Genomic DNA, 12,279 nt, shown 5'->3' on the forward strand with positions numbered 1-12,279 from the left:
CTTATTTTTTTGCATATCTGAAATAATTTCTAATACTTTTTAATAATTTAAATAATATGACATGCACTTCATAGACCTACTATAACAGCCTAATGGTGAGGGGTTGGTAACACACTGTTTTTCAGGAATGTTCTGCCCGGCATGTCAGATCTCCCTATAACTCAAAGAAAATGGCTTTGTAGTTTTCTTTCTTGGTTATATCTTTATCTGGTTTTGGTATCAGGATGATGTTTGCTTCGTAGAATGTGTTTGGAAGCTTTGCTTCTGTTTCAATCTTTTGGAATAGTTTGTATAGAATCGGTGTCATTTCTTCTTTGAATGTTTGGTAAAATTCTGCTGTGAATCCATCTGGTCCCGGGCTTTTCTTTTTTGGGAGCTTTTTGATAACATCTTCAATCTCCTTTATTGTTATTGGCCTATTCAGGTTTTCTATATCTTTTTGGTTTAATTTTGGAAGCTTGTGTGAGTCCAGGAATTTATCCATTTCCTCCAGGTTTTCGAACTTGTTGGTGTATAGCTGTTTATAGTAGTCTTGGATGATTCCTTGTATTTCATTTGGGTCAGTTGTAATATCACCTTTTTCATTTCTAATTTTTGTTATTTGAATCTTCTCTCTTCTTTTTTTTGTTAGCCATGCAAGTGGTTTGTCGATTTTGTTTATCTTTTCAAAAAACCAACTTTTTGATTTGTTGATCTTTTGTATTGTTTTTTGGGTTTCAATTTCGTTAAGTTCTGCTCTGATCTTGATGATTTCTTTCCTTCTGCTAACTTTAGGTTTGGATTGTTCTTGTTTTTCTAGTTCTTTAAGGCGCTTTATTAGATTGTTCACTTGCCAGCTTTCCATTTTTTTGAGGTAGGCGTTTAATGCAATAAATTTCCCCCTTAGTACTGCCTTTGCTGTATCCCACAAGTTTTGGTATGATGTATCATTATTTTCATTGGTTTCAATAATTTTTTTTATTTCCTGCTTGATTTCTTCTTGGACTCATGTATTGTTAAGTAGAATGTTGTTTAATTTCCATGTGTTTGTATACTTTTCAGGGTTTTGTTTATTATTGATTTCTAGTTTTAATCCATTGTGGTCTGAGAAAATACATGGGATAATTCCAATTTTTTTGAATTTGTTGAGACTTGATTTGTGTCCTAATATGTGATCTATTCTGGAGAATGATCCATGTGCTGATGAGAAGAATGAATATTCTGAGGTTGTTGGATGGAATGTTCTGTAGATATCTGCCAAGTCCAATTGGTCTAGAGTATTGTTAAGATCTTGTGTTTCTCTGTTGATTCTTTGCCTAGATGATCTGTCCAGTATTGACAGTGGGGTGTTCAGGTCCCCTGCTATTATGGTATTAGTGTCTATTTCCTTCTTTAGGTCTAATAGAGTTTGTTTTATAAATCTGGCTGCTCCAACATTGGGTGCATACATATTTATGATTGTTATGTCTTCTTGATGCATCAGTCCTTTTATCATTATGTAGTGACCCTCATTATCTCTTTTTATGGTTTTTAGTTTAAAGTCTATTTTGTCAGATATGAGAATCTTACTGGTCAGTCTTTAAAAAAAAAATTAGTTCTCATGTAATCAAATTTAAATTTTTTTTATCTCTTTTTATGGTTTTTAGTTTAAAGTCTATTTTGTCAGATATGAGAATCTTACTGGTCATTCTTTAAAAAAAAATTAGTTCTCATGTAATCAAATTTAAATTTTTTTCTGTACGTCTTTTTCTTTATATTAAGATGGATTTTCTGAACTCAAAGAACACAAGTATAATCTTTTATCTGCCTTCTAGTGTTTTCATAGGTCTTTTATAGATCGAACACTTATTTATACAAATAGTATGAGGACAGAATTTGTTTATATATAGTTTTCCATATAGATAGCTAAGTCAGCCAACTCTACTAACTTAATTGTCTGTACTTCTGTCTGCTGTTTGATGCCACATTTATCACAGACTAAAAGATCACAAATACATGAGTCTGTTTTTAGGCTTTGTATTCTTACGGAGTTCTATAGTTTTATAATATATCATGCTATGTAATAAGGAAAATCTTGTCTTTGTTCTTTAAACAATTGCCTTAGCTCTTCTTGCACATTTATTCTCTGTATGAATTCTAAAAGCAGCTTGAATAATTGTTTATGTTATGTCTTTCTAGCTGATAAAAGAAGTCTTGTCATTTGTTTTTTGAAAAATTGCTTCAGCTCTTTTTGCACATTTATTCCTCCATATGAATTTTAGAAGCAGCTTGAGAAGTTCCATGAATGACATTGGTAGCATTTTTATTGGAATTGCATGGAATTTATAGATTAATTTGAGGGAGAATTGACATCTTTATAGTGTTGTCTTCTCATCCATAAAGGTGATATATATCTTTCTACCTGTTCAGGTCTTATTTATACCCTTCAGTGACATTTTCCAGAAAGCCTTACATGATTCTTATTAGTATCATACTTAGGTACTCTTGTAAAATGTACCTTTCCCTCCCCCCATCCCCACGAATACAGTGTCTAATTGGCTATTGCTGATATATGGGAATGACATTGATCTTTATATGTTGATTTTGTTTTTACTAAAGTATAAATATAGAAAACTACACAAATAAGAAGTATGTAGCTTGATTGTCACAAAATGAACATAGTTGTATAACCACTACCCAGATCAGGAAATACTGCTTGCAGCATCCCCGAAAACTACTTGCTCCCTCTTCCCATGACCAAGAAGTGACCACTCTCCTGACTTCAAACACAATAAAGTAATTTTGCCTGTTTTTGCACTTTATAAAAATTAAACCATGCAGTATATATTCTTTGTGTTTGGCTTCTTTTCCTCAACAAACATGCTGTTGCTACATAGTAGTTCTGTTTGACTATGACAGTTGTCATCATTGGGATTGTTTCCAGTGTAGGGCTGTTATTATCTTTGAATGATAATAATGAATAGGGCAATTATCTTTCTTGAGAATATCTTTTGTAGTACATATTTACACAATTCTGTTGGATATATATCTAGGAGTAGAATTGTTTGTGTATCAGTCATCTTATATAAGCAGCTTTACTAGATTCTGTCACACAATTCTGAAAACAGAATTAGTCAGAAGGTGCAATGTTGGTGTTTAATGAACCTTCAAAACTGTATGACAGATAATATCTCTGTGAATTGGTCATTGCACTGTGGTTTCCAAACAATTCTAGAATAGCAAGTAAAAGAGACAATCTTCTTGGTTAATTAATGCAGTTCACTTGGCTATTCTTAATTTTTATTGGAAATCTTAACATTAATGCTTTCGTCAGGATACTTTTGGTGGTGAATGACTGAAACTAAAGTTAAACTAACTTGTGCAAAAATAAACAAATAAATAGAAGAAATAAAAATATAAAAGGAAAATTAATGCAGTTCACTTGGCTATTCTTAATTTTTATTGGAAATCTTAACATTAATGCTTTCATCAGGATACTTTTGGTGGTGAATGACTGAAACTGAAGTTAAACTAACTTGTGCAAAAATAAACAAATAAATAGAAGAAATAAAAATATAAAAGGAGGAGGGAAATGTGTTGGTTAAAGTGATGGAACAAATGTTGCTCCTGGACTTTTTTCTATTTTTAACTCTCAACTCTGATTTTCTTGAGGGGAAGTTTCATATTCTGGCAGGCTTTTTCCATATGACAGCAAGTGAGGGCCCCAGAAGCTTTGGGCTTACATGGTCTTTAATGGCAGAGAGGATGCTTTCTCTCTTATTATCCATCTCAGTTCCTCCCAAAAGACATTGATAGGCTCTCTTGTATCCACAGAGATGGTAATTCCTGATTGGCTAGACCTGGATCATGTGCCATCTGGGTAGAGAGGGGAAGTGAGATGGGCATGTCAAATCCACCTGAACCTCATGGTTTCATTTTACGGAATGTGGGTGGGGCGGTTTTCAAAGGGATGCTGAGAAGGCAAAAATAAAACAAACAAATGTATGCCCATTATGGTTAGAATGTATATAACTAGGAATAATAATTAATTTATAGCACCATACTTGATTATTTTGTTCATATTTTTCAGATTATTGCAAATCATCATATGCAGTCTATTTCATTTGCCTCTGGAGGGGATCCTGTAAGTATGAACTTATAAAAGTCATTTTTATGAGAGAAGAGAACTTCCGTGGAAAGCATATTAGCCACTGCATGTCTTTTCCATATATCTTATTACAATTTGTGGTTAAATATCTTAATTACATGTAGCAGGTAATCAAAAGTTTGGTTTGGGAAGAATATTTCCTGTCAGTGAATTTAAAAATATTTGGATTAGTAGAGAAGCTAATGGTACTCCACTGTGTTATTAGCCATAGAGTTATCATCTGTTAAACTTCTTGCAGATAGTGTCTAAGTCAGGAAAAGCAGGCATGGGATACATATGCTGCCAGTCCTCCCTCAGAATTCTTCTCAGCACTGAGTTCTAGGCAGACCCTACTAGTCAATTGGATTTGGTATACGAGGGCTTCATAGCTGTCAACTAAGGCAGCAACTAAGTCTAATCTAGAATGAGCAACCAGGTTCACAGAAACTCATGGAGGGAATGCTCAGCTGGGGAGAGAGAACTTGTATAGTTGCGCTCCACTAAGAGGCCAGGTGGTGTTCATTTTCCGCAAATTGTGCAGGACTTTCTCCAAGCCTACTTTGCAGAATAGAGTGTCATTCTGTGACTCCCAGCTGTATCATTTCTGGACCAGGGCAGAAGGTGAGGGGCATTGAAGGGAGGGGTTGAACAAGAAACAAACCTGTTTAAACTGAGGGAGTGGAAGGACGATTTTGCTTCTCTGTGACATTATGGGTCTTTTTCTTGTGTAAATATATGCAAGGCTAGAAGAGGGCAGCGTCAACTTTCATAATGGCTTAATATCAGTAACGTCAAGAAAACATACGGGGAACATATGCAGACTTTGTTCTTGCCCAGAATGTATTACCTTCTTTTCTGAAAAGAATTTCTTATTAAAGATTATATCCTTCAGAAATAAGACCACAAAATCTACCAGTTTAATAGTTGATTTTTTCTGTTCACCACATTGTTTCTTCACTCTAATTCAGGAATAAAATTTAGGATAATAAATGATAAGACACATAACCCGGAAACCCAAGAGAGGTATGGAGGGTGGTAAAAACTAAATCTGGCAGCTGGTATGAAAACTGCAAAGTTTTGATTTGTTTTAAACTGTATGCTAAATTCTTCTTCTTCTTTTTTTTTTTTTTTAAAGATGACCGGTAAGGGGATCTTAACCCTTGACTTGTTGTCAGCACTACACTCTCCCAAGTGAGCTAACCGGCCATCCCTATATATGGATCTGAACCCGTGGCCTTGGTGTTATCAGCACCACACTCTCCCAAGTGAGCCACCGGCCGGTTTTAATTGTGTATCCTAAAAGGAAACAAAGTTCCGAAGTTACTCTATAATTGTTGCTTCATTCACTGGCATCTAAAGTATTTAAGCAAGTTCCTCCAATTAATGATTCCTATTGAGTTTTGGTGTAACTTTCTTATGTGTAAAATACAAGGGTACTTCAAAAAGTTCTTGGAAAGATTCATATTATCTTTTAATTCTGTTTTTCCATTAATTTTTTGAAGTACCCTCATATATAGCTAGATTCTATTTAAATTAGCATATTCTTAAAAACACTTCAATAATTACTCATCTTCACATTAAGCTACCATTGACTCAAAATATTTAAGCCTGTCAAACCGAGACTACTTACCTTTAGAACTTTGTTGAAGCCTGTGTCAGAAAAGCAGCCTTTACAGGATTTCAAATCATTGTTTGTTTCTTTCATTAATGGATACTCAATTTTCCCTTCTCATATTTTGGATCTTCACTACTTCCTCACCTTTCACCCTCGGGTGTAGTTATTTTCAAATGACTGTATTATTTCCATGATGGCACTATTTAAACCATATTTTAAGAGTTCCACCTTTTCCCCAAGAAACTCCACAGATGGCTAATTGTGGATTCACAATTAGCCAACAAGGGACATGCAAGGTGGCTGATGCTTATCAGCTGCTGTGTGAACCCAATAGTGGATCTGGATTCTGAACCATTCAGCCTTGTAATCTGGCATCAATGGTGACACCAAGTGTTGGGTAGCAGAGAGGGTTGACTGAATTCAGGCTGAAAAACACCAACCTCTCTTTTCCGAATCCATCATAGCTCGGTCATCTGTGAAAGAACTCAAATACTTTTCTTAAGAGATTTAAGGTGGTGATCTGTAAGTGTAGTGTGAGAATTATTGGTGTTTGCCCTAAATTTTCCTTTTCAAGTTTCAAGGGTTGCTATTATTTTAGAATTCGTTCATAAGCCCTCATTTACCCTGGGCATGCCCTGCATGATCTCTGTTAGTTCTCCAGAATCTTAATTCTTTTCATACAGTCTCATGTGCCTTTGGTTGTTTAATTCTTTCAACTCACCAAAGCACTGCCCCTACCAACAACAAACAGTAAAGAATTTGTAGCCACTGTGGGAAAGTTTGTACCTGCTGAATTGAGTAGGACCCCATGCTGTCTGCAGCTGAGAAAGCCTATTGATTTGGATTTAAAATAGAAATCTGGAGCCACCCTAAGCTTTGGCATTAGCAATCCCCTCAGTGAAGTTTTACCCTCAGGTCAGGGAGGCAGTATGGTGTAGTGCCAGGCTTTGGAGTCAAGTAGACTTACTTAATCTCTATAAGCTTCAAGGTCCTCATCTGTAAAATGGGAGGATGATCCCTATTGCTCCACATTTAATTGTGAGAATTAAATGAAATGATGCATATAAAATACTAGCCCAATGCCTAGCACAGTCAAAAGAGGCAACACACGTCCATATTTGTTTTAGGATATTCACTGAGATAAGTAACAACTTCACAGCTAACGCGTGGGAAGCTGAGTTAAAAGTCTCTGTGGCCCAACGTCGTAATCTTCTTTCTATCAGATTTCCTCCAAAAATTTTTAAATACTGAGTATTCTTCCTCACCTCCAGGCCTTTGCTCACCCTTACCTTTATTCTCTTCTCAGAAATAGTTTGTCTTTCTTCTATCAGCCCTGAAGACAGTTCTTGGTAATGCTTCTATATAGCTATATATGCTTTGTCCATTTAAAATATGCATTGTATGTCAAAAATTAAATGTATTTTAGCTGGCCAGTCAGCTCAGTTGGTTAGAGCATGGTGTTATAACATCAAGGTCAAGGTCATTCCCTACTGACGAGTCACAAAAATAATATATATATATTAAAAATATTTCCCCCTACCATTTGTGTTTTACTTTTAGCATTCTATAAATTCTCCCAGATGTTTGCAGTCATTGAATTTTAGAACTCCTGTATGAGAATGTTGGAGACTGTTTTGAATTTGAGGAAATTGAGGTCTGGAGAGGTCCCATTGCCTCTTTGCCATCATCTAATATGTCAGATAGCATTGCTGGCATCATACTACCTCTTCAGCTTTAATGAGTGGTAAAGTACCTAGCAATTGTGGCTTTTCTTCTAAGTTAATATGAAACAAAGCTCGTAGATACAACCTTATTTACTTAGAAGATATTTCAAACCTTTTTTCTTTTTGCATAAGAGAAATTTACTTAGATGTGTGTTTTTTAAAATAACCCAGGACAAGTTATGCTGACCCTGAGATCTGCTTCCTGTATGATTCATTGTGGGTTGTTAAGTGATTGTCCTTGAGGGTATTACAAACGTGGGCTTTTATTTCCTGCCAGTTGATTGCATCTTCCCTCTAGAGAGTCATACTTCTAATCTGCAAATGGCATTGTGTGTACTTTTTTTTCCCTGAGAACTGAGATAACAAAAGGCATATTTAATTATTAAAATCTTATCATTCATCAGCTTACTGTTTTCAATAAAAGATAAAAGTACCAAGTGGTTTTTTTTGTTTGTTTTTACAAAATCAGAAGTGCATCATTTTTTGAACTTCTTTAGTTTTTCATGGGTTCTCTTTTTTAAAATGATTTTTCGTTTCTTTATATTGATCAAATAAATGCCTTGTATTTTTGCATTATTATTTCTTAAGTTAACTTTCACTGTACACAAGCAAGTTAACAACTACAAACCCAACATGCCTCTTCAGTCAACTTATTTTCTGACGTACATGGTATCTTTTTGACAACAGGAGAATCGTCTTGCCACATCCTAGTTTATCACACCTTTGTGATTGTATAATCTCTGATATTTTAACTTTCAACACAGGAGTCATAGTCTCTAGCCATTTTAAAATAATATCCCTAACATATTCCCTATCTGGATTCTCTTTTATTCTTAATGACGCGGTCTGCTTCTAAATTTTTAATCTTCCTATTCTTTCCCCAAAGGGCAGAGAATGGGTCTTCACAATTGTTAAAGTATATTGTTTATGTTCCCTCCTACAAAGCTTTCCTTTTCTCTTTAAACAGAAACATTCAGGGCCGGCCCCGTGGCGCACTGGATAAGTGTGCCGCGCTCGGCGCTCCCGCCCGAGGGTTCAGATCCCACATACAGACCGGTTCCCGCTCACTGGCTGAGCGAGGCGCGGGAGCAACACCGAGGGTTGCGATCCCGTTGCCGGTCCCCGGTCCGGTACGGGGGCAACACTGAGGGTTGCGATCCGTTGCTGGACGCGGAAAAAGACAAAAAAAAAAACAAAAACAAAAAACCAGAAACATTCATATTTAAGTTCTTGCCTCAGTATCATGTCCTAAATGTACTCTTATCTGTCAGCAGTGCAATTCATTCATTTTAAATGCAATCATTTTCCCTTTTTTATAGGATACTACAGACTATGTTGCCTACGTAGCTAAAGATCCAGTTAATCAACGAGGTATGGAAAACAATTTCTTGATTTTCTTAAGAGTTGATTGCAAATATTATTTTCAATATACAGAATGAGTATCACTGGAGTGCTATATTGGATTCTAGAAATATGTAGATTTGAGTTAGAAATAAATAGCTCTGCTAGCAGAACAAAGTAGAAAAAATATATAGATGGGATTTAAATCCCAGTCATTTTAGAGATCCACAAACCGAAATGCTTATCTATTTGTATACTCAAAAGAGAAGCTGTTTTGGTTATGATAGAAGGGTCTGGCTGCCACATACCCATTGGACAAATGAATTATACATAAGACACAAGCCAGTGAGGTTATTGCCTGCATTGGTCTGCATTGGTCTTGACATGTGTGTGTGTGTGTGAGAGAGAGAGAGAGAGAGAGAGAGAGAGAGTGTGTGTGTGTGTGTGTGTGTGTGTGTGTGTGTGTGTGTGTGCTGAGTCTCTGCACTTGCTGTTAAAGAGCTTGAGATGTCACTTCAAGTGTTTAGCTTCTTCTCATATTTTGGATCTCAGCGTAAATGTCTCTTCGGAGAAAACTTCTTTGACTGATATCGCCTCCTATGTGCAGTGGCATATCCTACCCTGCTGCATCATAACACTTTATTTCTCTTCTTGTTAACACTTATCCCACATTTTTTACATTTTTTTATTCTTTTATTTACTCACTTGTTGCACTTGTCGATGTGTTTAATGTGTCCTTTCTACTAGGCTAAAAGCTCCATGAGGGCAGGAACCTGTTTCTCTTACTCACTGTTGCCTCCCAAGCATTCATTACAATTCCTAAAACATAGGTGATGCCCCAGAACTATTTTGTTGAATGACTGAGTGAACAGAAGAGTGAGTTGATTGTGTTTCTTATCCCAGGATTCAGCAAGGTTGCCTTAGAAACTCATTTCCCAGTCACACCTTGTTTGAGTCAAGGGCCTGAGGTTGCTCAGGTTGATGGACCACTCTAGACACAGACATGGTTAATATTGCTTCTCATCCCTAACTCTGGAACATTCATTCTCCTCTTAGGGATGAGTTTTAGGTCAATTCTCCTCCTTAACTAGAACCTTTTAGTTGGGTAGCATCCTCTGCTGCCCCAGGGATGGAGTTTGCCGCACAACATTTATTAAGTGAACATGGAGGATTTGGAAATTCAAAGAGCAATAAGACACAGAGGTGGAAATGTACATGGCATGTTGGGGAGCAAATGATGAGAACACACTAGACTGTAGAACATATGTATAGGAAGAAAAAAAGTCTAAAAGGCATGTAGAGGGCAGATAGGAGAGAGCTAGTAAGTAGGGACTTAATCATGTGGGCATATGGGTGGGGAGTGCTGTTTACAAAGCAGAGATTTAGAAGGATTGATTTGGCAGCAGGATGCAGTAGATGGATTCTGGGGAAAACATAAGGTAGGGAGAGCCATTTGGAAGCTATTGTGATTGCCAGAAGTGAAATAAGGATCAGCTGTTGGCACAGAGCCTGGCATGTAGTAGAAGCTCAGCAAACACTTGTCAAAAGAACATGGCCTCAATAAGGTGGGAAGGAAGGAACAGATGACAAACACCACAAAATACTCTATTAAAATTGACTCACCCTAAACCAAATAATGAAGAATAATGGGCAAAGAGTGGGTAGGAGAGTCAAGAACTAGTGAAGGGGCAATGGAGGTGTAGGAACAGGCACAGGAAAGGATACCAGAAAAGAGAAACTTCTTTTAATCACTGCCTGAATTTCCCAAAAGAATTACTGTTTGCTATTTTGGGGGAGGCCTCTGAACAACAAATCTTTCTCTCTTAACATGAAAAGGACAGGATGAAAGGAAGAAAAAATACATCAGGAAATCTAGATGTCTAGTAACTTTGTCACCAGTCACTGAATATCTCTGGGCATGTCATTGCTCTTGAGTAAACAGTGGTGAGGAGTTGAAAGAGTAATGTTGGTTGCTGAAGGTAATGCCAAGAAGAATCCGCATATTTTCAAATCTCTTCCCTTGCTCAAGTGAAATAAGAAGCAGAGAAAATTATGATATAGCACATTCACATAGAAAGCTCCTATTCTGGTGCCTGAGTACTTTGTCAGAGCTGAGCTGCTTGAAAGGGACCCATGGGGACCATGGCATAGGGAGTTTGAGAAAGCATTCATAAAAACTGTTGAGTAAGGTCATGAATGGGAGTTGAAGGATAGAAGCAGCCAAAGAGAGGTTTCAGTTTTTAATTTCTTTAGTCATCAGTCAGTGTATAGGAAACAAGATTGATGTTGGAGTCAGACAGACTGGGTTGGAATCATAATTTTTCTAACATCTCACTGTACGACATCAGGCAGGTTGTTTCATATCCTTGCACCTCAATTTCTTTATCTTTTAAGTGGGAATAGTAACATCTACCTTCTGGTGTTGTTGGGATGAGTGACTGAGATAACACACAGAAAGCATAATTTTCTTTCTTCCGTCATCTCATCTTTCTTTTTTCTTTGGGAAGATGGGTCTATCTGAGTAGATAGATAACTTAGAAACACAGGGTCATTTTGTTAGATTTTAAAGTTAGTATCTTCCTATCACTTATTCTTCCTTTTCTCATCCCTTCCTCCCCTCTCTTTTTTATTTGGGTTATAAAAATCTCTATGAGACGCCACTGGGTTCTCAACATACTCCTTGCTTGCACACCCCTCTAGTGTTAAATCTTTCCCCCCACCTGAGCTCCTGGACTCACCTACAAAGAGGTAATGACACAGCTTTTGAGTCCATGAATAATTATTAATTATATCCTAATACATAAGGGGTGAGCTAATTGTTATGGAAGAAAGAAATTCCTGGCGTCATGTGCTCATCATTTAGTGGGAGGAATAAATATAACCCAACTTGTAAGATGTACAGAGAGGTGAGGTGCCTGGGGAACAGCGCCTGGAAGATAGTAGATGCTCAGTTAGGATTTGTGGAGTAAATGAGTAAGGGCACAGATGAAAGAGCAGTGTAATGAGAGCTTAGAGCTATGTGTTTAGATGGTGCGTGTGTGTGTGTGTGTGTAAAGGTGGGGTTGCAGAGAAGAGAAAGAGAAGAAGTAGGGAGCCATGGCTGAAAAGATAGCCCAGAAAGAGATTGTAGAGGGCTTTGAATGCTAGCCTACAGGTCACCAGGAGCCACTGAAGAGTTTGAGCTTTATAAAAATTATTCTGGCTTCTGCCATTCTACTGATTTTGTAAAATGATCGTTTTCTGGTAGAGAAAGTGGTACTGGGGGACAGAAAAGCAGTCTGAAATTGTAGAGTCCAATTCAGAGGACATCTTATTAGTCCTGTTGTGAGGCTGCCACACAGAAAAAGAACCAGAACACCCAACTGAGAATTTAAAAGGGGGTTTTTATTGGCCAGCCGGCAACTGTTCCTCCAAGAAAGTCTTGGAAGTAAGCAGCCCTGAACTGAAGTTTAGAGGGATTTTTAAAAGGTACATTTTTACATTAGTCACACAGT

The 12,279-nt window shown here is 37.0% G+C and overlaps 1 protein-coding gene across 1 annotated transcript in view; it reads left to right on the forward strand.

Annotated features, from left to right (window-relative positions):
- SHC4 (SHC (Src homology 2 domain containing) family, member 4) overlaps positions 1–12,279 on the forward strand; it is a 146,720-nt gene that overhangs the window by 83,697 nt on the left and 50,744 nt on the right. The window contains exons 6-7 of the mRNA XM_008568656.1: positions 4,049–4,102; positions 8,764–8,815. Coding sequence (XP_008566878.1) covers positions 4,049–4,102; positions 8,764–8,815 — 106 coding nt within the window. The remainder of the gene's footprint in view (positions 1–4,048; positions 4,103–8,763; positions 8,816–12,279) is intronic.

This window comes from Galeopterus variegatus, unplaced genomic scaffold, assembly GCF_000696425.1.
Source record: "Galeopterus variegatus unplaced genomic scaffold, G_variegatus-3.0.2 Scaffold429, whole genome shotgun sequence".
Lineage (NCBI taxonomy): Eukaryota > Metazoa > Chordata > Mammalia > Dermoptera > Cynocephalidae > Galeopterus > Galeopterus variegatus.